This window comes from Hemitrygon akajei, chromosome 3, assembly GCF_048418815.1.
Source record: "Hemitrygon akajei chromosome 3, sHemAka1.3, whole genome shotgun sequence".
NCBI lineage: Eukaryota > Metazoa > Chordata > Chondrichthyes > Myliobatiformes > Dasyatidae > Hemitrygon > Hemitrygon akajei.
Window position 1 is genome coordinate 199232719 of NC_133126.1, and position 26580 is coordinate 199259298.

At 44.6% G+C, this 26580-nt stretch overlaps 1 protein-coding gene across 1 annotated transcript in view; it reads left to right on the top strand.

Moving 5' to 3' along the window:
- Positions 1-13046: 13046 nt before the first annotated feature.
- The window catches only part of LOC140725784 (dynein light chain Tctex-type protein 2B-like), a 70029-nt gene continuing 56495 nt past the window's right edge, over positions 13047-26580 (top strand). The window contains exon 1 of the mRNA XM_073041689.1: positions 13047-13143. Within this exon, the coding sequence (XP_072897790.1) occupies positions 13064-13143 (80 nt within the window). The 5' untranslated portion in view covers positions 13047-13063. The remainder of the gene's footprint in view (positions 13144-26580) is intronic.

Sequence of the window (26580 nt, forward strand, 5' to 3'; positions counted from 1 at the left end):
GTTTGGTTCGAACACCAACTGAACCTCTTCAACACGTCTGCATTTCAAGAGGGCTAGAATATAAAAGCAAGGATGTAACATTGAGACTTTATAAAGCACTGATGGGGCCTCACTTGGAGTATTGTGAGCCAATTTGGGCCCCTTATCTTTGAAAGAATGTGCTGAAACTGGAGAGGGTTCAAAGAAGGTTCACAAAAATTATTCTAGGATTGAATGGTTTGTCATTTGAAGAGCATTTGTTGGCTCTGGGCCTATATTCACTAGAATTCAGAAGAATGAGGAGTGACCTCATTGAAATCAATTGAATGGTGAAAGGCTTTAATAGAGAGAATATAGAGACGATGTTTCCTATGGTGGGACAATCTAAGACCAGAGGACAGCCTCAGAATAGAGGGGCATCCTTTTAGAATGGAGATGAGGAATATTTCTTTAGCCAGAGACTAGTGAATTTGTGGAATTCTTTGCCACAGGCAGCTGTGGAGGCCAAATCTTTCTGTATATTTAAGGCAGAGGTTGATAGATTCTTGATTGGTCAGGGCATGAAGGGATACAAGGAGAAGGCAGGAGATTGGGGCTGAGAGGAAATTTGGATCAGCCATGATGAAATGATGGAGCATTCTCATTGGGCCAAATGGCCTAATTCTTTTCCTACATCTTCTGGTCTAAGCAAGTAGAAACTTAGGAATATCATCACACACAGATGTGGAAGAATTCTTCGTTGTTGGTTCTGCAACAGTTTTGTTTGACCACTCAGGGTTGTTAGCCCTGAGCTGAACCCCTAAACCTGGAAGACTGGTGGATCACTCTTAGTCTGGCCTCTACCCTTGGACCTGTTTGGCATGGGTGACCCTACCAAGATCCAAAGCATAAAGCTCTGACTCCAGCCAACATAGGTCTCCGAGTCATTGAGGTACAAGCCTCCAAACAAGGTTGTGGTCCTCTTGGAGGTGTTAATGTGCAGCACAAGTAAACAGTAAACAATAAACTGTACACTGTCCCAGTGACGAGACCTTGGTGGTGGCAGGGTATTCATTAGTCTCACAGCCTGAGGGAAGAAGCTGTTTCCCAGTCTGACAGTCCCAGTCCTGATTCTCCTATACCTCCTTCCTGATGGTAACGGGTCAGAGAGATTGTGGGATGGGTGGAAGGAATCTTGTTACACTCTAAACTGCATGAATGGATATCGATGCCTCATGGTCAGCGGGCTAAAACGACACACTCAAATGCTGGAGGAACTCAGCAAGTCAGGCAGCATCTATGGAGGGTAATAAACAGTCGACATTTCCAGCTGAGGTCCTTTATCAGGATTGGTTGTGAAATGAGAAGAAGCCAGAATAAGAAGGTGGGCAGAGAAGAAGTAGAAGGTGGCAGGTGACAGGCGAAATTAGCTGAGGGGGAAGCTTGGTGGATGGGGGAGGAGGTTGAAGTATGAAATTGGGAGGGGATAGGTGGAAAAGGAAAAGGGCTGACAAAGAAAGAATTTGATCAATTGCAGTGGAGAATAGGAGAAAGAGAAGGAGGAGAGGAACTAAAGTGAAGTGGTGAGCAGGTGTGGAGAACGAAGGGGGAAATCAGAATGAGGAATGGAAGGGAGAAGGGGGAGGGGACAGAAATTAAAGTTCATGCTGTCAGTTTGGAGGCTACCCAAACAGAAAGTGAGGCATTGTTTCTCCAAGAGGAGTTTGGCTTCATCGTGGCAGTTGAGGAGGCCAAGGACAGACATGCCAGAATGGGAATTGGAAGTCAAATTGAAGTAGGTGACTGCCTGGAGATCTTGACCTTTCTGGCAAATGGAGTGATGGTGACTCTGGAGTTTCTCCAGATTGTTGTGTGTGTGTTGCTCAATATTTCCAGCATCTACAGAATCTCTTGTGTCAATGGGATTTTTCTATCTTGTATTAATCTATGATGACCTTCTAACTCATAAAACATAAAAGGGTGTGACACGATGTTGAGCCAAATTAATTAAATCAGTAATCCAATTCCTTCTGCCTTCACAATGACCATTTCAAGGTTCAAAGTAAGTTCAAATGTTCATTTATTATCATTTACTTTTTTCCTGCATATTCCTGTTGAATGCTCTAACATACACTCAGTGGCCACTTTATTAGGTACAGGAAATAACAAATAAAGTGGCCACTGAGAGTACAGTACAGTCTTCTACCGCTGTAGCCCATTCATGTCCAGGATGAACGTATTCTGTGTTCACAGATGCTCTTCTGCACACCACTGTTGTTCTGTGTGGTTAGTTGAGTTGCTGTTGCCTTCCTGTCAGCTTGAACCAGTCTGTCCATTCTCCTCTAATCTCTCTCATTAACAAAGCATTTTTGCCTACAGAACTGCCACTTACTGGATGTTTTTTTTTGTTTTTTGCACCATCCTCTGTAAACACCAGAGACTGTTCTTCATGAAAATCCCAGGAGATCAGAGTTTCTGAGATACTCAAACCACCCCATCTGACACCAACATTCCAGTTAAAGTCACTCAGATCACATTTCTTCTCCATTCTGATGTTTGGTTCAAACAACAACTGAAGTTGTTGATCATTTCTGCATGCTTTTATGCATTGTATTGTAGCCATATGATTGGCCAATTAGATATTTGCATTAACGACCAGGTGTGCAGGTGTACCTAATAAAGTGGCCACTGAGTGTAGGTTAGCATAAAATTGTGGGCTGAAGGGCCACCCTGTGCCGTCATTCTGTCTTCTACAAGCTTCATTACTGGTCGCTACATTTTGAAACTTTCCATATAATGCATACAAATGCCCAATGATCAAAGTCAAAATCATGGACATCATGGCGTAGCAGTTAGCGTGTCACTGTTACAGCTCAGGGCACTCCGGAGATGCGAGTTCAATTCTGGTGCAGTCTGTAAAGAGTTGGTACATTCTCCCCATGAATATGTGGGTTTCCTCTGGGTGTTTTGGTTTCCTCCCACAGTCCAAAGACATACCAGTTTGTGGGTTTATTTATTTGTTTGTTTGTTTATTTATCTTATTTATTGAGATACAGCACAGAATAGGCTCCTCCAGCCCTTCAAGCTGTGCCACCCAGCAATCCCGCTATTGAATCTTAGCCTGATCACGGGACAATTTACAATGACCAATTACCTACCAGCTGGCACGTCTTTGGACTGTGGGAGGAAATCGGAGCACCCGGAGGAAACCTGCACAGTCACGGGGTGAATGTACAAACTCTTTCAGGCAGTGGCCGGAATTGAACCCGGGTTGTCTGTACTGTTAGGTGTTGAGGTAACCACTATGCTTACTGTTAATTAGCCATTGTAAATTGTTCTGTGATTAGGCTACAGTTAAATCAGGGTGGGTTGCTGGGTGATGCTGGGCTGGAAGCACCTGCTCCATGTTGTATCTCTAAATAAATTATTTAATTAACATTTTCATCCATAACAACAGTGACCCTAATACAAACCTTGGGAAACATCCTTACAGTGTCATCAGCTTTATTTTTATCAAGTGTTCCTACAGGGATTAAAATGCAAAAGGATGCTGGAAGAAAACAAGATCACATTTTGTTTCAAAATATTAAAAAGCTGCTGATCAAACACAATCAGTAAGTTAGTGGGTAAGCTGCAGATAGTTGTAAATTTAGTCAACTCCATCACGGGTACTAGCCTCTGTTGTATCCAGGCCGTCTTCAAGTGGCAATGCCTCAGAAAAGTGACATCCACCATTAAGGAGCCCCCACTATCCAGGACATGCCCTCTTCTCATTGCTACCATCAGGGAGGAGCTGCAGGAACCAGAAGGCACACACTCAAGGATTCAGGAACAACTTCTGCCCTTCTGTCATCCAATTTCTGAATGGACATTCAACACTACCTCACTAATTTTTTCATTTCTGTTTTTGCACTATTTATTTAACTATTTAATATGTATACTTGCTGTAATCCATGGTTTCTTTTCTCCATCATTGTGTATTGCAATGTACTCTTGCCGCAAAGTTAACAAATTTCATGACATATGTCAATGATAGTAAACCTGATGCTGATTAAATTGTATGACTCTTGCAGAATGTGAGGTCATATGGCACATCATTAAACCAGTTTAAAGTCCATTAAGCTCTGGTGTTGATGAGTGGATCATGGTAAAGACCAGAACTAAAGAATAGGACCCTACTCAGGGCTTTTCTTCACACGTACCTACCGTGCTTATCTTTATTCTGCGTGAGAACAAAGTCTAAAATGGAAGGTATCCACCTTGACAAACTTTGTCCAAATTGTTCATAGCATTACAATCTGAAGCAAATAAAAAGCAGGCAGGTGCAATAAATGATTGAAGTTTTTATCTTTTATTGCACAGTAATAAGGAAGTCTTGCTGCAATGATTGAGAATCAGAATTATTACCCCTAGGATACACACAGTAGCAATTTATTGGTTCTCTCCTGTACCCGATAAAGTGGACTCTGAGTGTATGTTTGTGGTCTCATGCTACTGCAGCCCATCCACTTCAAGGTCCGATGAGTTGTGCGTGTGGTTATTTGACTAACTGTGCCTTCCTGTCAGCTCAAACCAGTCTGGCCATTCTCCTCTGACCTCTATCGCTCATTGACTGTTGTGCGTGAAGATCCCAAGAGATCAGCAGTTACTGAGACAACCAAACCACCCCATCTGGCACCTACACTTATTCCACAGTCAACATCGCTTCAGTCACATTTCTTTCCCATTCTGATGTTTGGTTCGAACACCAACTGAACTTCTTGACCTTGTCTGCATGCTTTAATGCATTGAGCTGCTGCCACATGATTGGCTGATCAGATATTTGCATTTGGTTGCCACGGTAACACAGCATTTTGAATGACACTATAGCAACTTAAGATGTTCTGGAGTTCCCAATTGGAATCCCGGCATCATCTCTAAGGAGCTTGTATATCCTTCTCTTGGAATACATGGTTTCATCCCACAGTCCAAAGATGTACGTGCTAGTGGGTAAATTGGTCATAGTGAATTGCCCTGTGATGAGGCAAGGGTTAAGTAGCTGGGTTGGTCGGTGGCACAGCCCGAATGGCCAGAAGAACAAACAAATGGCCAAAATAAACAAACAAACAAACATATAAGCAGGTGTACAGGTATACCTAATAAAGTGGCCGCTGAGTTTATTTTATTACACAGGACAATTTTTTTTTAAATGTTGCTTCCTCAGAAATTTTTTTTGGTTTATGATAGACCACTTGAAGCTGAACAGAAATCTAATGTCAGACTACTTGTATCACATAGGAATTTGGAGAAACAAGAAATCAACTTTTTGAATATAATGTGATTAATTGCATAATGGTGCTGACATTTTGCAATAGTTCAACTAAGCTAAAAATGTTTTGTTCATGATTTTCATTTGTACTGAGTGGTCTGAGGCTTCTCACTAAAGTGTCCAACAATAATCAGCCAGCATTGATGGATTCCAGTTGTCCTGATACCGTTTCTCCGTGACCGCAATGTCCTGGTGAAACCTTTCACCTTGCTCGTCACTGACAGCGTCAAGATTTGCAAGGAAGAACTCTAAATGGGAATGTAGAAAAAGAACCTTTAGTGAAGCACGTTGTCAACCAGCTGCATGTAGTTTGGTGATCTGTAGTTGCAAAGAAATTTTTCAACATTTTTTAATGCCTTCCATGTGATTTTCTCCAGTCCCATTAGAAGTTCTTCAAATTGTCTGTCACTGATTACCCATTTGATTTATGGACCAACAAAAGTGCCTTCGTTATTCTTTGCATAAGTTATTCTGGGAAACATCTGTCTCCAATACTGAAATCCTTCATGGAAATTTATAGCCTTTCTAAAACCTGTCATGCCATGCAGCATCCACAACCTCTAAGCATGCCTGGACAAGATAGAAAACTTCCCAGCTTACATTGTGGGCAACAAACCTGAATTATGAATTGAAATAACAAATATGGGTGATTTCAAAAAATGGTGTGTGAGGGGGAAATTTCATGGCGATTTTCATGATCAGCAGTCCAAAATCCAAAAGTATTCAGGAAGCAAAATCTTTGTTGTTCCATGTAATCAAATAATATTTGTACATGACACAATATGACTGAGTGACATCACTGGCACGACCCGTCTATTCCAGCCAATGGATCGATGCTGGAACTGTTGATGCAGTTTGTTCACTACTTGAGGCTTTGACCAACACTCATCCCAATGGCTGCAGATTAACAGGTTTTTGATCTCATCTGCAGCTCGGCCAGGTTACCAACTCAGTTAGCTGATGTGATTTCATTGAACCAGCTATGACTATGATTCTGATTTGGGAAAATTCTACACCAGCGATTGCTGATCGGTGAGGAGGTACAGGAGCCTGATTCTGATTAGGGATAGTCAGCATGGCTTTGTGCATGGAAGGACGTGTCTAACCAAACTTACAGAGTTTTTCGAGTAAGTTACCAAGAAAGTTGATGAAGGCAAGGTAGTAGATGTTGTCTACATGGACCTTAGGAAGGCATTTGCTTGTCATATGAAGAGCATCTGGTGGCTCTGGGCCTGTATTCACTGGAATTCAGAAGAATAAGGGGTGGCCTCAGTGAAACCTATCAAATGTTGAAAGGCCTTGATTGAGTGGATATGGAGAGGATGTTTCTGATGGTGGGACAGTCTAAGAATAGCGGGGGGTCCTTTTGGAATGGCGATGAGAAGGGATTTCTTTAGCCAGACAGTGGTGAATCTGTGGAATTTGTTGTCACAGGCAGCTGTGAAGCCAAGGTTTTCTGTATATTTCAGATAGAGTTGATAGATTCTTGTTTGGTCAGGGCGTGAAGAGATACAGGGATACGGGGAGAATGGGGCGAGAGGAAAATTGGATCAGTCATGATGAAATAGCAGAGTAGACTTGATGGGCCAAGTAGCCTAATTCTTCTCCTATACCTTATGATCCTGTGGTCTGATTTGACAAGGTCCCACATGGGAGGTTGGTCTAGAAGGTTCAGACGCTTGGCATTCAAGATGAGGTAATGGATTGGGTTAGACACTGGCTTTACAGGAGAAGCCACAGAGTGATAGTAGAGGGTTTCCTCTCTGACTAGAGGCCCATGACTACAGCGCCGCGGGGATCTGTGCTGGGTCTGTTGCTGTGTGTCATCTATATTTACGATCTGAATGATAATATGGTTACCTGGATCACCAACTTTGTGAGTGACATCAAGATGGTGGGTGTAGTGGACAGTGAGGAATACTACCAAAACTTTCAGCGGGATCTGGACCAGATGGCAAAATGGGCTGAAACATGGCAGATGGAATTTAATGCAGACAAGTGTGAGGTGTTGCATTTGGGCAGACCAACCAGGGTAGGTCTTACATGGCGAATGATAGGGCACTGAGGAGTGTGGTAGAACAGAGGAATCTAGGAATACAGCTCCATTATTCATTGAAAGTGGTGTCACAGTTTGATAGGGTCATAAAGAAAGCTTTTGCCACATTGCCCTTCATAAATCAATGAATTGAGTACAGGAGATGGGATGTTATGTTGAAGTTCTGTAAGATGTTGGTGAGGCCTAATTTGGAGTATTGTCTGCAGCTTTGGTCACCTACCTACAGGAAAGACGTACAGAAGGTTGAAAGAGTGCAGAGAAAATTTACAAGGATGTCGTCAGGACTGGAGGACCTGAGTTATGAGGAAAGATTGAATAGGTTAGAACTTTATTCCCTAGATGAGATTGAGAAGAGATTTGACAGAGGTGTACGAAATTATGAGTGGTATAGATTGGATAATTGCAAGCAAACTTTTTCTACTGAGGTTGGGTAGGACTACAACCAGAGGTCATGGGTTAAGGGTGAAAATTTTAAGGGGAACATGAGAGAGAACTTCTTCACTTAGGGGGTCATGAGAGTGTGGAATGAACTGCCAGTCCAAGTGGTGGATGTGGGGTCAATTTCAACATTTAAGAGAAATTTAGATAGCTACATGGATGGGAGGGGTATAGAGGTCCACGGTCCTGGTGTAGGTCGATGGGGCGAGGCAGATTAAATGGTCTTGGCATGGACTAGATGGGCCAAGAGGCCTTTTCCTGTGCTGTACTTCTCTATGACTCCATGACTGCTCAGGTCTCTTTTAAATCTCTCCCCTCTTATGTTATGTCTCATTTTGGACAGCTTAACCTTGGGGACGGATCTATAACCATCCTCTGTATCCATAGTCCTCATGATTTTTTAAACTTCAGTGAGGTCACCCATCCTTCTCATGCACTGCAAGGAATAACAGTCCAGTGTGGCCAACCTCTCGTTATTACTCAGGCCCACTAGTCCAGGCAGCGTCTTTGTCTGCACCCTCCCCAGCTTGACAGTATCATTCTTATAACATTGGATTAACCTAAATAGTATTTGGTATGGTTGGCCATAGGGCCTCTTTCTGTGACATCTGAAGGTCGTTTTGAGAGAAGCTCCCAGCACCTTTGCTGATGGAATGCTCAGGTCGGGCTAAAGAAGTTTTGCTTCTTTGCTCCCACTCAGGGATTTTTGATATTTGATGCTATCGATGAACTGCATTGACAGTGAGAGGACTTTAACTGAATCTTCACAACTTGACCCTCTCAGTTCTTCTTGAGATTGGACAACACCTGTTGAGGCTGCAGAGTCTAAGTCTGCGTGTACATTTCCTGTGGGTCACTGCCCATATTGGGGTTGAAGGGAATGAGGTGGCGGGCTTAGCTGCCAAGCAACCACTAAAAATGAGAGATATTAATGAACTGGTGCTTTTGCATGGGGTGGGGGTGAAAGCCATAATTTAAAAGTCTATTCGATCACTGTGGCAACAAAGTTGGGGTAAGGAAAAGAAAGCACAGAACTTATTTAAAATTCAGGGGATGATGGGAACTCAAGTGGGAGATGGGTAGAAAAGGAGAGAAGACATTATACTTAAACGTTTATGCGTTATTGCTCATACGAGGTTAAATAATTCCCTGTTCCGAATTAATATGCATGATAAGGACAGTTGTAGGGAGAGCACTTGTCAACAAACGGTGCAGCATATGTTGTTGGAATGCAGTTTCTATGAGGTTGAAAGGAAACATCTAATTGCTGAATTGTGATCTTTGGGACTGACGCAGACTAACATGGAATATTTGGTAGGATATCACTGCAGACTTCCAGTAAGATGGTGGCACATGTAAACACACAAGCCTCTCAGAGGCCAACCATAGGTGCTATTCTCTTTGTAAAATTAGTTTTTTATGACCCAAAGGCAACTCGATTCCAAGAACATCGGGTACCACAGGGCTACTCTATCAGTGAGCTGCTCTTTGATCGGAGTGGCTGGACTGGTGTCGACGGGACCGGACAGAATGTTGCAGAGAGAGCTGGCCAAGGTGTCAAGGGGCCAGCCGGGATGGTGGTGCAGTGTTTCATTCAGATATCTGTCAACTTCTTTATTATGTAAGTTTGACTTTGGCGCTATTTTTTTATACATATATATGCAATTAAGAGGCACTTGCTGGAACATGCTGTATTTGGGATCAGTAACTTTGGCTTGCAAGTTTACATCTGAGTAACTGTGTAGAGTGCTTTTAAAGTTGGTTATCTTCTTAAAGTAACTATGCTGCCTACCTTGCAGATACACTTCCATGACTATCATAAATCAAATACCCATTTGCATTGCAAAAGCTGAGATGTAATGTCTGCACAGGCATCTGCAGAGGTTGTGACTGTGAGGAGCAGGACTGTTGTAAAACAATCAACATGAATGATGGCTTTAGGGAAGTGTGCCTACAATAAAAGAACAAAAAGTTTTTGTGACTGCGCTACAAACAGATGATGTCATTGTGGTGAACTACATATACCTGCTGACTGCTCCTGTGGCTCCTCCCACAGACCCCAGTATAAAGGCGATTGGAGACACAGCCCCGGCCTCAGTCTCCAGGATGTAATGTGGTGGTCACTTGCTGCTTGTTCTTTCTTCCAGCCAATAAAAGCCTATATCTCGCCTCATGTCTCCGAGAGTTATTGATGGTGCATCAGTCATGAACCATGCTATTTATGCATGTTAATCTGTCAAGGTCATTGGTAAATCACCTTTCTCCAAAATCAGCACATTTTAAAACAATCTTCAGCCAGTGGCAATGCCCTAGGGTTATGGTTCTGTTAGTGACAGCTGGCAAATAATTGTGGGAGACTTAGGGAAGATTGTAGTTATTCTTTCTCCAATTGCAATGCTTATACTATCTGATGGGTGACTTTCATTGTTTCTGCTTCTTCCTACCCCACTGAACTTGTATCTGTATACCTCAACTCTGTTTTATCCCCCCTAGTTCAGCCCCTTCCCACCTACATCCGTGACACCTCACATGCTCTTGATCTTTTCAAGGATTTCAGGTTCGCTGGCCCCCATCATCTTATTTTCACTATGGATGTTCAGTCCCTATACACCAGCTATGCCTGCCTTTTTGTCAGCTATGTGGAACAGTCTATATTCCAAGACTGCACTCCCAAAAGGGGTAGCCATGGGCATAGAAACATCGAAAACCAACAGCACAATTGGCCCACAAAGCTGTGCCGCACATGTCCAGAACTGAGCACAGTACAGTACTCCAAGTGGGGTCTGACCAGGGTCCTATATAGCTGCAACATTACTTCTCGGCTTCTAAACTCAGTCCCACGATTGATGAAGGCCAATGCACCGTATGCCTTCTTAACCACTCACATGGGTCCCAGCTATGCCTGCCTGTTTGTCAGCTATGTGGAACAGCCTATGTTCCAAGCCTGGTGTCCGCCCCTCACTTTTCCTATGCTACATCAACGACTGGATTGGTTCTACTTCCTGCACCCATGCTGACCTAGTTGACTTCATCAACTTTGCTTCCAACTTCCACCCTTCCCTCAAATTTACCTGGTCCATTTCCGACACCTCCCTCCTCTTTCTGGATCTCATTGTCTCTGTCTCTGGAGACAGCTTATCTATAATAAACTTATGGACTCTCACAGCTACCTGGACTATACCTCTTCCCACCCTGTTACTTGTAAAAATGTTACCACCTTCACTCAATTCCTCCGTCTCCGCTGCATCTGCTCTCAGGGTGAGGCTTTTCATTCTAGAACGAAAGAGATGTTCTCCTTTTTCAAAGAAAGGGGCTTCCCTTCCTCCACCATCAACGCTGCCCTCAAACATATCTCATCCATTTCACGCACATCTCCCCTCACTCCATCCTCCCACCACTCTACCGGGGATAGGGTTCCTCTTGTCCTCATCTACCACCCACCAGCCACACATTCAGCACATAATTCTCCATAACTTCCACCATCTCCAGCGGGATCCCATCACCAAACACATCTTTTCCTCCCCCCCTCCACTTTCAGCTTTCCACAGGGATCACTCCCTAAGCGACTCCCTTGTCCGTTCGTCCCTCCTCACTAATTTCCCTCCTAGCACTCATCCTTGCAAGCAGAACAAGTGTACCCTGCCTGTACGCCTCCTCCCTCAGTACCATTCAGCGCCCCAAACAGTCTTTCCAGGTGAGGTGTCCAGTGCTCCCTGTGTGGCCTCCTGTATATCGGTGAGACCCGGCATAGATTAGGAGATTGTTTCGCCAAGCACCTACGCTCAATCTGCCAGAAGCGGGATCCCCCTGTGGCCAGCCATTTTAATTTCACTTCTCATTTCCATTCCGATATGTCCATCCATGTCCTCCTCCAATGTCGTGAAGATGGCCACGCTCAGGTTGGAGGAACACCAGTTTATATTCCGTCTGGGTAGCCTCCAACCTGATGGCATGCACATCCATTCCATAGAACATTACAGCACAGAAACAGGCCTTTTGCCCTTCTTGGCTGTGCCGAACCATTTTTCTGCCTAGTCCCACTGACCTGCACCTGGGCCATATCCCTCCACACCCCTCTCATCCATATACCTGTCCAAGTTTTTCTTAAATGTCAAAAGTGAGCCCGCATTCACCACTTCATCTGGCAGCTCATTCCACACTCCCACCACTCTCTGTGTGAGGAAGCCCCCCCCCCCATGTTCCCTTTAAACTTTTCCCCCTTCACCCTTAACCCATGACCTCTGGGTTTTTTTCTCCTCTAGCCTCAGTGGAAAAAGCCTGCTTGCATTCACTCTATCTATACCCATCATAATTTTATACACCTCTATCAAATCTCCCCTCATTCTCCTACGCTCCAGGGAATTCCTCAAACTTCCGATAATAGCCCTGAGCCCTGCCCTCTCCTTCACCAGTCTCTGTTGCCTTTTCCTTCTCTCATCTCCTTGACTGTGCATCTCCTCCTTCTGGTGCTCCTCCCCCTTCCCTTTCTTCCATGGTCTTCTGTCCTCTCCTATAAGATTCCCCCTCCCTTCTCCAGCCCTGTATCTCTTTCACCAATTAACTTCCCAGCCTTTACTTCATCCCTCCCCCTCCGTTTCATCTATCACCCTGTGTTTCTTCACCCCCTCCTTTTAAATCTATTCCTCATCTTGTTTTCTCCAGTCCTGCTGAGGGTCTCGGTCTGAAACGTCAGCTGTACTTTTTACCATAGATGCTGCCTGGCCTGCTGAGTTCTTCCAGCATTTTGCGTGCGTTGCTCGGATTTCCAGCATCTGCAGATTCTCTCTTGTTGGTGGAATGACAGGTTGGATTGCATGCGCCTGTACACTGCCAGGAGGCTGAACCATCACTTGCTGGACATTGTCGCTCAGGGTCTCGGACCATATATATGTTTTTCTCCCCAAGTGAATATGCTTCTTGGCTCGCTATTTTGAATTATGTTACTTGCTATTTTGAATGTTTTGCACCTTGGCCCCAGAGAAACACATCTCATTTGTATAATAATTATACTTGATTTGTTCTGACCGTAATGTATTTAGATATGTATTTAACTTTCTGAAATACATTTGACATTTTGATATTATTTGAAGTTATTTGGGGGGATTTAGTGGGTGTACTTCCTGCCTTTTTGCTCCAAACTCCACTTCAGTAGGTAGAGGTAATAAACCCTATGTTGGTCTGCCAACCGCCTTCGAACTTTACAAAAAGCCTAAGACTTAGCGGTCCTCTCTCTCAGGGCGGAACCACAATCCGAGCCTCAGTTTTCGGTCGGGACACAAAGTAGGAACTCGATCCGACCGGAAATGCGGCGGGTTACCAAGGAGACGGAGCAGCTGGCCATGGCGGAGAACAGTTACAGCATCAGACCGCCCTTTCAGCAAAGGTGGGAGAACTTCGGGGGAGAAGGAGTGGCGTGGGGAGGATATCAGGCGTGGGGACAGAACATGGGGAGGGTCCTCCCCGCGGACACCAGAGACTGGGTGCTGCGCTCACTGTGTAGGGTAAGGGGAACGGCTCCCTACGGGGATACCAATGGTGGGGAGGGGGTCACGGCTTCCCTTGCAAAAATATTGTGGAGGTTGTGATGCCCCCCCCCCACGGATACCGGGGGTGGTGGTGGTGGTGTAGGAAAGATACTGGCATGAACAGACTGACTAGCGGAAGGCAGAGAGTAGGAATAAAGGGAGCCTTTTCTAGTAGCGGATGGTGGCTAATGCTATTCCACAGGGGACTGCTTCTTTTTACGCCAAGTATCAATGATTTGGATGACGGAATTGATGTCTATGTGGCCAGGTTTGCAGATGATACAAAGACGGATGTGGACTTTGCTGAGGCCCCCCAGCAGTTTGTGTGTGTATGTACGCATGTGACAATAGGTGATTGAGGATTGTCACTAATCCAGTGGATCACAGGATCTGTTACTTTGACTAAAAAACAACTGTAATATCAGTTATAGTGATAGTAAACCACTGGAACTTGATTAGAAATTACTTTATTCAGTAACGCTCGTTAGAGAAGGTAGCCTCTCTTTTTTATCCTCAGTGGCCATAATGTACTCTTGGCCCTCTGAACAGTAGCTCATTAGAATGTTCCTGTGCCTGATAGAGGCAGCATCAATGAACTCTCTTGAGGCTGCACGCACATTTCCAATATCTTACTGACTACAATCAGTTTCATTTTTTGTCATATTTTTGCATTCATGGTGTTCTTTTCAAATCTCACGATGTAAAGAAATTCCAAGATGTGGGGACATCACCCACCCCCTTGTGTGACATTCTTGAATTGACATTTCCCATCACATCTCCCATTCAAATGTCTGAATTGAATTGACTTTATTTCTTACATCCTTCATATACATGGGGAGTAAAAATCTTTACGTTATGTCTCCATCTAAATGTGCAATTATAATAATTTATAATAATTTTTATTAAATGGAACTGTCAATGTAGTATAGAATACACTCAAATCAGAGTGAGTTAATCATTCTGATGGCCTGGTGGAAGAAGCTGTCCCGGAGCCTGTTGGTCCTGGCTTTTATGCTGCGGTACTGCTTCCTGGATGGTGGCAGCTGGAATAGATTGTGGTCGGGGTGATGCGGGTCCCCAGTGATCCTACGGGCCCTTTTTACACACCTGTCTTTTTAAATGTTCTGAATCATGGGAAGTTCACAACTACAGATGCACTGGACTGTCCACACCACTCTTCAGAATTCTGCGATTAAGGGAGGTACAGTTCCCATACCTGACAGTGATGCAGCTAGTCAGGATGCTCTCAATCTGTTCTCCCATAGAAGGTTTTTAGGATTTGGGGCCCACACCAAACTTCCTCAACCGTCTGAGGTGAAAGAGGTGCTGTTGTGCCTTTTTCACCACGCATGTGGTGTGTACAGACCACGTGAGGTCCTCGGTGATGTGGATGCCGAGGAACTTAAAGCTGTTTATGTTCTCATTGATGTCAATAGGGGCTATCCCGTCTACGTTCCTCCTGTAAACCACAACCAGCTCGTTTGATTTTGCGACATTGAAGCAGAGGTTGTTTTCTTGACACCACTGTGTTAGAGAGATGACTTCTTCCTTGTAGGCCACCTCATTATTGTTTGAGATTAGGCCAATCAATGTAGTGTCATTAGCAGATTAGAGCTGTGGGTGGCGACTCAGTCATGAGTATACATGGAGTAAAGGAGGGGATTTAGTACAACAGCCCTGAGGGGCTCCTGTGTTGAGGGGCAGAGGGGTGGAGGTGAGGGAGCCCACTCTTGCCACCTGCCGGCGATCTGACAGGAAGTCCAGGATCCAGCTGCACAAGGCAGGGTGAAGGCTGAGCCTAAGCTTCTTGTCGAGCCTGGAGGGAATGATGGTGTTGAATGCTGAACTGTAGTCCAAGAACAGCATCCCCCCTGTCCAGATGTGTAAGGACGGTGTGTAGAGCAGTGGCTATTGCATCGTCTGTCGATCGGTGTGCCAGTAGGCAAATTGTAGGGGGTCCAGTTTGGGTGGTAGAAAGCTGCAGATGAAATCCTTGACCAGTTTCTCAAAGCATTTGCTTATTATTGAGGTGAGCGTGACAGGCATGTTACCTTGGTCTTTTTTGGTACGGAGACAATGGTGGATGTTTTGAAGCAGGAGGGCACTCTACACTGGGAGAGGGAGAGATTAAAAATGTCGGTAAACACACCTGCCAGTTATGCAGAGCAGATCCTGAGTACTCACTCTGGTATGCCGTCCGGTCCTGCAGCCTTGCGACCGTCCACTTGTTGGAAACGTCTGCGTACCTCAGCCTCAGAGATGATCGGGTTGCAGGTTATAATGGTGGCTTTCCTCAGAAGCTGAGTTAACGACAGCGAACTGAGCGTAAAAGTGATTGAGCTCATCTGGGAGAGAGGTTGCGATGTTGGTGGCACCACAGTGCTTGGCTTTGAAGTCTGTGATGATATGCAGCCCTCGCCACAACTCACCTGTGCTATTCGTTGCGAATCTTGACTCAGTTTTGCCCCTGTGTTGTTTCGCAGCCTTGATAGCTCTGTGCAGATCGTAGCTGGTTTTCTTGAGCTCCTGCTGATTACTGGCAATGTAAGCTCGATGTTGCATGGTAAGTGCTGCTCGCAGGAAACTATTGATCCAGGGTTTCTGATTTGGGAAGACCCTGACCGACTTCTAGGGGACAACATCGTTGATGAACTTCCGGATGAAGCATGTGACCCCACCCATGAACACGGAGACATCTTCACCATGGAAGACATTCCAGTCGACGTCATCGAAGCAGTCCTGCAGCATGGAGACCGATCGGTCGGGCCAACAGTGGACCATTTTAACTATGGCTGCCTCTCGCTTCAGCTTCTGCCTGTATGTCGGCAAAAGCAAGATTGAAGAGTGGTCTGATTTTCCAAACGCTAAGCGAAGGAGAGCTTTGTAAGCGTTGCGGAAAGGCTTGTAGAAATGGTCAAGTGTGTGATCTCCCTGTGTGCTCACCTGGATGTGTTGACAAAACTTTGGGGAGACTTTAGACAGTGACGCTCTATTAAAGTCACCGGTGACAGAGAAGGCAGCCACTGGGTTTGCAGTCTCCGGCGTGTTGACGGTTTCGTACGGTTCCTTGAGAGCCAGGTCAGTATCAGCCTGTGTTGGAATATACACTGCTGTGATGATAACAGCTATAAACTCCCTAGGCAGCCAGTGGGGTCTGCACAGCAGCACCAGGTATTCCAGGTCCGGAGAACCAAAGGATTTAAGAGCATGCACATTCTGGGGGTTGCACCAAGCATTGTTGATCATGAAGCATACCCTTCTTTACTCTTCCCAGAGAGGTTTCTTGACTTCTCTGCCCGGAGCAGGGAGAAACCAAAGGGTTCGATAGCATGGTCCGGTATCTCCTCCATCGGCCTGGTCTCCATGAAGCACAAAACGTTACATTTCTTTGTTTCCCGCTGATGGGAGATTCTGGCTCTGAGTTCGCAAAGTTGTTATCCAGGGATTGAACATTAGCCAGGATTATGCTCGGGAGTGGCGGCCGATTTGCACGCCATCCTCAGCCTCACCAGGACGCCGGCCCTTCTCCCTCACTTCCGGCGGTTTTTCCAAGGTGGTGGCGGTCTACGAGATGAGTGTCCCATGGATCTGGTTTGATATTTGATATCTGCTGTCTACCACAGTTTAATAATGATTTGTAATTGCTCTGTTTGTCAGCAAGGAGGTACAGAATCCTGAAGGCATGCACTAAGCGATTCAGGAACAGCTTTTTCTCCTCTGCCATCTGATTTCTAAATGGACACTGAACCCATGAATACTATCTCACTGCTTTTTTTATTTACTTAAGTTTTTGCACTAATTTTAACTTACCTATTTAATATGCTGATGTAATTCAGTTTTTTTTTGTATTTAATCAGGTATTGCTGCTGCACAGTTAACAAATTTCACGACATATGCTGGTGATGTTAAATGTGATTCTGGTTCTGATTCTGAAGAGATTCTGCAGATGCGGAAAATCCAGATTAACAGACACAATGCTGGAGGATCTCAGCAGGTCAGGACAATAAACAGTTGACATTTTGTATCGAGTTGCTTCATCAGGGCTTGATGTGTTTCGATGAAGGATCTCAGCCTCTAAATATCAACTGTTTATTTTCTCTCCATAGATGCTGCCTGACCTGCTGAGTTCCTCCAGCAGTTTTTGTGTGTTGCTCCTTGTCTTCATCTGGCTATCTCTTTTCCTAATTTCTAATTAAAGCTTAAAAATTAATTTATCATATGTACATGAGAACACAGTGAGATGCATCGTTTGTATCAAGTCAATTCAGTGATGAATTGGGCAGCCCACAAGTCTCCCCATATTTCATAGCATGCCCACAACTCATGGGCCCTAAACAGTACGAGTTTGGAATGTGGGAGGATACCGGAATCTCATGTGGTCATGGGGAATATGTACAAATTCCTAAGAGACTTCAGTGGGAGTTGAATCCCAGTCTCAGAGCTGGTAGTGTAAAGTGTAACTGCTGCTGCATTTTGAGACACAGGGTTTTGGTTGATTCAGTCTGCCCATTGTGACTGTGCTAGTTTTGAAAGAACCTTACCCTCAGCCCAACTCCCACCGTTCTGTTATCATCTTTTCTTCTTGGCAATTTCTCATTTTCCAGTAATTATTTTATTTCCTTTTGATCATTAGTTTGTATTGTAAATGCTCCCAGTAACGTGTGTCTCAAATAGCCTCTGACAACCAAGTCCGGTTGCTGGCTTTCACATACAGCTTAGCCACTAAGCCCAGCAAAACTGTTTCTACTGACAGGAGAAAGGGCAAAGGTGGGTTACTGGTACCTTGGAACTTTTGGCAGATGGGGTTAGTCAGCTGTGGCTGGCAATTCATCCAGGAGTAGGAAAACTTATCTCAAACCTCCTCTGCCTTGCAGCTAGACACACTCAAGTGAAAGCCTTTGGGAGTAAACCCTGAGGAAAAATCCGGAGCTGGTGTCCCTAAGGCAGTTGTACATTGAGTTAAACATTTACTGGCAACTTCTGCAATGTGCTGATGCTCAACTGTATTGGTCTGTGCTGCTACTTTGGATTTATCAGCTGTGTGGAGAGGGGGAGCTATACAGATCATATAGGATCAGAAGAAGCAGCAGAAAATTGTAAAATTAGTCAGTTCCATCTTGGGTACTACTTGTTCATAGTACGCAAGACATTTTCAAGGAGCGATTCCTCAGAAAGGTGGCATCCATAATTGAGGACCCCCATCACTCAGGACATGCCTCCTTCTCATTGTTACCTTTCGAAAGGAGGTATGAAGCCTGAAGACACACGCACAGTAATTCAGGAACAGCTTCTTCCCCTCTGCCATCCGATTCCTAAATGGACATTGAACCCTTGAAAACTACCTCATTTTTTAATTATTCCTGTTTTTGCACTATATTTAATCTAACTATTTAATATACACTATATACACATAATATGTAATTGATTTACTTTTCTATATTATTATGTATTGCTTTGTACTGCTGCCACAAAATTAAACAAATTTCACACCACATGCTGGTGATATTAAACCTGATCCTGCTTCATATCTGCCCTGATTGACCCTGATCAATTATTGTATCTGCTATTGCCTCATCTGTTGTATCTGCTTCCACCACCCGTTGAAGTGTCATGTTTCAGGTCACAGGAGCACTGCTGAGAAAATATTCCCCACACAGGCACAATGGATTTGTTTCACCTTTATCAAACTGAGTCTGCTATCATGCCTATTTTTTGGCAGTTTGGCTACTCATCCAAGTTGCCTTGCTTCTTTTTGAAAAGAAGACATGGCAGTACTTCTACTTTCTTAGAAGTTTGTGCAGGTTTAACATGTCACCTAACACTTTGACAGGCTTCTATAGATGCACAGTGGAGGGTATCATGACTGATTGCATCTTGGCCTGGTATAGAAACACTAGTGCCCAGCAATGGAAAAGGCCACAGAAAGTGGTGGATACCGGCAAAGCTCTCTCCTCCATAGAGCACACTTACATGGAGCGCTGTCACAGGAAAGCAGCATCTCTCATCAAGAACGTCAGCATCCTGCCGATGGCATCGGATAGGAGATACAGGAGCCTTAGTTCCCGCACATAGGTCCAGGAACAATTATTAACCTTTAAGCAATGTCCATGGGTTCATTTAGAAATTGGATGGCAGAGGGGAAGAAACGGTTTCTGAATTGTTAAGATAAGATGAGATAAAACTTTATTTATTCTGAAGGAAATTATTGTTGCAAGGTTGCTCAATCAGAAATATATACTTTAAAATACAAAATGTAAGCATTGAGGTACAAAACAAATACAAAATGTACATTAAAAAGTAATAGTGCAAATTTCACGACACATGCTGGTGATAATAAACCTGATTCTGTTTTTTGCAAAATACAGATGTGCAATTAAACTAAATACTTGTAGACTTTAAGGAGTTGCAGAGTCTTATAGCCACAGGGAGGAAGGATCTCCTGTGGTGTTCAATGGTCACCTCGGTGGAATCAGCCTGTTACTAAAGGTGCTCCTCTGTTTGTCCAGGATGTCATGGAGGGGTGAGAGGGATTGTCCATAATGCTCCGTACTTTCTGCGGCATCCTCTCAGATACAACCACCAGGGAATCCAGTTCCACCCCCAGAATGGAATCAACCTTCCTGACGAGCTTATGGATCTTGGTGTCAGCTGCTTTCACCCTGCTACCCCAGCGGACTACAGCTGGCCACCACTGAGTTGTAGAACATCTGCAGCATAGTACTGCAGATGTTAAATGACTGGAGCCTCCTCAGGAAGTACATTTGGCTCTGTCCCTTCTTGTACAGAGCCCCTGTATTTTTAGTCCAGTCCAGTTTATTGTCCAGGTGAGTTCCCAGGTATTTGTAGTCCCGTACAACTTCCACATCCGTTCCCTTGATGGAGATGGGAAAGCAGGGTGTTTTCATCTTCCTGAAGTCCGTCATGAATGCCTTAGTGATGTTGAGCTGCAGGTGATTCAGCCCATATCACTCAACAAAGATGTCCACCACTCTTCCGTACTCAAGACTCTTGACCTCAGTTGATACAGCCCACATCTGCCGAATCATCTGAAATCTTCTGCAGGTGACAGAACACAGAGTTGTATCTGAAGTCCTAGGTGTAGATGGTGAACAAGAAGGGGGACAGAACAGTCCTCTGAGGTTCCCCTTTGCTGCTAACCTCAGTATCTGAAACACAGCTTGAAATCTCACCTACTGTGGCTATCTGAACAGGTAGTCTATAATCCAGGACACTAATGGAGCATCCACCTACATCTCTGTGAGCTTACTCCCTAGTAAAGCAGGTTGTATGGTGTAAAAAGCACTGAGGAATCAAGGAACATGATTCTTACAGTGCTATCTGGCTCATCCAGATGGATGTAAGCCCGTTGAAGCAGGAAGATAATGGCGTCCTAGACTCCAATATGTGGTTGATAAGCAAACTGCAGGGGGTCCGATGATGGATTTATGATGGTTCAGAGAGTGTGTGCCTTCAGGCTTCTGTACCTCCTGCTTGATGATAACAATGAGAAGAGGACATGTCCTGGGTGGTGGGGGTCCATTATGATGGACACTGCCTTTCTGAGGCACCGCACCTTTAAGATGTCCTGGATACTATGGAGGCTAGTACCCATGATGGAGCTGATTAACAACTCTCTGCTGCTTGTTTCAATCCTATGCAGTAGCCCCCCCCACCCCGTACTAGATGGTGATACAGCCAGTCAGAATGCTTTCCATGGTACATCTGTAGAAATTTTTGAGTGTTTTTGGTGACATACCAAATTTCCTCAAATTCTTAATGAAATACAGCCACAGTCTTGCTTTTATCATAGCTGCCTCGATATGTTGGGTCCAGGTTACGTCCTCAGAAATTTTGATACCAGGAACTTGAAATTGCACACTCTCTCCACTTCTGATCCCTATGCGAGGACTGGTTTGTGTTCCCTCATCTTACCCTTCCCAAAGTCAAAATCAGCTCTTTGGTCTTACTGATGTTGAGTGCGAGGGTGTTGCTGTGACACCACTCAATGAGCTGGTATATCTTGCTCCGGTACGCCCTCTTGACACCATCTGAGATTCTGATCCAGGTTCGTGATCTAGGATTGCTAGGAGGCGTGGCTCGAAGGGCTGGCAGATCCTGTTCCGTCATTGTCGTCGTAGCTATCCCTCGAGGTCGAGGATGATGGTCTTCGTTCCGTTGATCTATCACAGAGTGAAGACGCCTGTGCATGTGTTTGTTTAACGTGTACTTGATGTTGCACTCCAAGAAGCACACGATACTTCATAAATCAACCAAATGATTCCAATGACATGGAAACCACGACGATTGGAGCTGATGGATTTGTTGCAGCCTTCATCCGCCTCACAGCCGTTGAGTTTGAAGTAACTTCGTCCGCCTGTTCCACCGTTGAGGTCTTGGTTGGATTGTTCTTTGTCAGGGACCTCACCCTCGACCTTACCGCCATGGGTGATCCTACCAGGAGCATAGCTCCAGGCGGTATCACTCTCGGAATCTCAGGACCACACAAGCTTCTCCACCATGACAAGGTGACGATCCGTGGAGAAGATCCTGTTCCACACTGTATCTCAATAAATACAATAAACAGACAACTTATGTTCTCAGTTATATTTATTTATATATTTTTATTTTGCACAATTTGTCTTCTTTTGCACATTATATTTTGTCCGTCTTTGTTTAAATATAAAGTTTTTCATAATTTCTGTAATGTTTCTTTATTTTCCTGTAAACGCCTGCAAGAAAATGAATTTCAGGGAGTAAATGGTGGCATCTATATACTTTGATAATAAATTTCCTTTGACATCTGACTCCTTGTCCTGACATCATGTCCCAACTGTCTGTGGTAAGGATGTCACACCCAGTTCAATGCGGAGTTGCTATATTGCCTCTGAAGTAGGAGGTTGTGGTTCATTTCCCTACATTAGTGACTATCTCAGCAAAAAAGATCATTAGACAGGAGAAAATAGGCCATTTGGCCCACTGAGTCTTCTCCACCATTCCATCATGGAGATTTATTATCCCTCTCAACCCCATTCTTTTGCCTTCTCTCTGTAACCTTTGACACCCTGACTGATCATGAACCTACCAACCTCCAATAAGATCAGTCTGGGTTGACACTTCAGTGCGGTGCTGAGGGAGGTGAGTACAGTTGGATGTGCCGTCTTTCAGATGAGAATTCAATGTGATTTCTTTCCTGCTCTCTTAGTTTTATGGAAGAGATGGATGAGAGTAGGAAGTTCTGCTCGTTGACCTGGAGTTGACATTGCTAACTTTGCTGATAATAGATATTAAAAAATCTGATTATCACTTGTGGGAACTCTCTGGATTGACCATGGAGAACATTCTAACTGTCTGCATCACCATCTGTTATGGGAGGCCCACTGCACAGGATCAAAATAAGCTGCAGAAAGTTGTGAACTCAGTCAGCTTGATCATGGGCACTAGCCTACCCAGCATCCAGGACATCTTCAAGGAGCGATGCCTTAAAAAGATGGTGTCCATTATTAAGACCATATGACTAAGGATCAGAGTTTGGCCATTTGACCCATCGAGTCTGCTCCACCATTCTATCTTGGCTGATTGTTTTCTATCTCCTCCTCAACCCCAGTTCCTGGCCTTCTTTCCATAACCTTTGATGCCATGTCCAATCAAAACATATCAATCTCTGCCTTAAATACACCCAATGACCTGGCGTTCACAGCTGCATGTGGTAACAAATTCCACAAATTCACCACCCTTTGGCTAAAGAAATTTCTTCACTTCTCTGTTTTGAAAGGGCACCCCTCTTTCCTGAGGTTGCCCCATCTTGTCCTAGATTCTCCCACCATGGGTAACATCTTTCCATATCTATTCTGTCTAGGCCTTTCAATATTCAACAGGTTTCAATGAGAGCCTTCCTTATCCTTCTGAATTCCAGCGAGTACAGACCCAGAGCCATCAAACGTTCCTCGTAAGAGCAAACACAAGGAAATCTGCAGATGCTGGAAATTCAAACAACAACACACACAAAATGCTGATGGAACACAGCAAGCCAGGCAGCATCTATAGGGAGAAGCGCTGTCGATGTTTCGGGCCGAGACCCTTCGTCAGGGCTAACTGAAAGGAAAGATAGTAAGAGATTTGAAAGTAGTGGTGGGGGGGGGGGGGGGGGGGGGATGGGGAAATGCGAAATGTTAGGAGAAGACCGGAGGGGGTGGGATGAAGCTAAGAGCTGGAAAGGTGATTGGCGAAAGTGATACAGAACTGGAGAAGGGAAAGGATCATGGGACGGGAAGCCTCAGGAGAAAGAAAGGGGGGGTGGGGAGCACCAGAGGGAGATGGAGAACAGGAAAACAACTAAATATGTCAGGGATGGGGTAAAAAGGGGAGGAGGGGCATTAACGGAAGTTAGAGAAGTCAATGTTCTTGCCATCAGGTTGGAGGCTACCCAGCCGGTATATAAGGTGTTGTTCCTCCAACCTGAGTTTGGATTCATTTTGACAATAGAGGAGGCCACGGATAGACATATCAGAATGGGAATGGGACGTGGAATTAAAATGTGTGGCCACTGGGAGATCCTCGTAAATAACCCTTTCATTCCTGGAATCATCCTTGTGAACCTCCTCTGGACCCTCTGCAATGCTAGCTCATCTTTTCTAAGATGAAGGGCCCAAAACTGTTCACAATACTCAAGTTGAGGCCTCACCAGTGCCTCATAAAGCCTCAGTGTCACTTCCTTGCTCTTCCTCACCACTGACTCAACCTGGAAGTTAACCTTCAGGGTGTTCTGCACAAGGACTCCCAAGTCCCTCTGCATCTCAGATTCCTGGATTTTCTCCCTGTTTAGAAAATAGTCTGCACATTTATCCACTTCAAGGTGCAGTGTGTTGTGCATTCAGAGATGAGCTTCTTCACTGTTGTAACACGTGGTTATCTGAGTTACTGTCACCTTCCTGTCAGCTTGAATCATCCTGGCATTCTCTGATCACCATCATTAACAAGGCATTTTCTCCCACAGACTGCCACTCACTAGATTTTTGTTTTGTTTTTGTGCCATCTCGAGACTGTAGTGCGTGAAAATCCTAGGAGATTAGAAGCTTCTGAGATACTCAAAACACTTGAACCAACAATCATTGCATGGTCAGTCACTTGGATTACATTTCTTCCTCATTCTGATGTTTCGCTGGCCTGAACAACTGAAACGCTTAACTATGTCCGCATGCTTATACGCATTAATATGGTGGCACATGGTTATTTGAATTAACAAGGTGTACAGGTGTATCTAAGAAAATGGCCACTGAGTGTACACCTTTATTTTGAGAGGAGAGAATATTTCCATCTATATACCACATTGTGCAAAATAAGGAGAGTCAGTTGGACTTTTGGCTGCAATATTGGCTGTAAGTTATCAAGTTGTGTTCAAAAATAAATTGAAATGCTTCAAAAGCACCAATATGCTATTTCCCCCAGAAAAACACACTGCAAATATTTTTAACTAATTGTGCACTCAAATCAGCAGTTTAGTTGTGTATTAGGGCAACACTAGAAAGGAAAGATTGGTACTTGATGAAAATTACAGGAAAGGGAAGCAGAATGAATAGGTCAAGGCAAGCAGTCCTATAATAGGACTGGTCATCAAAATAAGCAATCTCAGCAAGATTGGGATAAGAGCTAACAAAAGAGAAACTTATCAAAATCTGTGCATTTGAACAGTCTACTTAAAAAGTAAGAATATAACGGTATTGGACATTAGGATTATAAAGCCATGGCAAAGATGATACTGGATTCCACAGCATTGTTTTACGGGAAGCAAGATGTTGAGTGTTAAAAGCAAGAATTAGGAATTATAGATCATATTTCCCACTCCTGACAACTGGATATTGCTTCGGACTGGGAACCTCTTCCTTCAAACTACAATTCCAACAAAAAATGGTAAAAAAAAAGAGACAAATGGAGATTCAGAAAAGAAGGCAATGAAAATAAGGGCAAAAATAACAATGTGTAACCTTGGACATTCAGCTCCCAACTGCAACCATCCTTCAGCCATGATTTAGTGATGGCCACAGCATCATGCACCACAAGGGGAAATAAAACGTTCACAAATGTGGCTGACGCTTACAAAGCCACTACCCTCCCCCACCTGGGATAGTCCAACCATCTTTCATTGTTTCTGTTTCCCAAGTATAGCCCAGTCTTTAAATGTGTGAAACCCACAATGAAGACTATTAACATCTGGCTGGAGGGTGCTGACTCTGTTCCTCAGCACCAATTCCAGCACACAGACTGGAGTGAGTTTGCTGCCCATGCCACCACAGACTCTCAGATTAACATTGACTTGTATACCAGCTCTGTCCTTGAGCACATCAACAAGTGTGTAGATAGTGACATCACAACAACAAATAAAAGTTTTCCCCAATCAGAAACCATGGATGAACGGAGAGGTTCACCTTCTGCTCAAAGCCAGAGATTCAGCCTTCAGGTCTGGAGACTGGGAGGCTTATAGCTCAGCCAGGGCCAACCTGAGGAGGGGAATCTCTCAGGCTAAACACACATGCAAACAGAGAATCAAGGAGCATTTCAACTCCTCGGACCCCTGGTGCATGTGGCGTGGCATACAGATTATTACAGACTTCAAACCACCTAGCCCCTAGCCCCCTTCCAGCTCTGCTTTCCTCTCTAATGAGCTCAATTACTTCTACACTCGCTTTGACTGAGAGAACAAGGAGGTCACCCTCAAAGCGGACCTTCCACCTGGTGAACTGCCTCTCTCACTTTCCACCTCCGACGTTTGCGCCACTCTGAGCAGGGTGAATGTACGGAAGGCAGCTGGTCCAGATAGAATACCTGGCCGTGTGCTCAGAGTCTGTGCAGGGCAGTTAGCCGGGGTCTTCACGGACATTTTCAGTCTGTCCCTGGCCCAGGCAGTTGTCATGATCGTGCCAGTGCCGAAGCATTCCACTGCCACGAGCCTGAATGACTTCTGCCCAGTTGCACTCACCCCCATCATTGCAAAGTGCTTTGAGAGGCTGGTTCTATCACATCTGAAATCCTGTCTGCCCACTACCCTGGACCCCCATCAATTGTCTATCGCACCAACGGGTCAACAGAGGACCATCTGCAGGGCACTTCACTCTGCCCTGACTCACCTGGACAGCCCCAAGTCTTGCGTCAGAATGCTGTTCATTGATTTTAGTTCGGCATTCAATACTGTGATTCCCTCCAAGCTGATCGCCAAACTTTGCCAGCTTGGTATCAACTCATCCCTCTGCAATTGGATCTTGGACTTTCTGACTAACAAACCCCAATCTGTTAAATTAGAC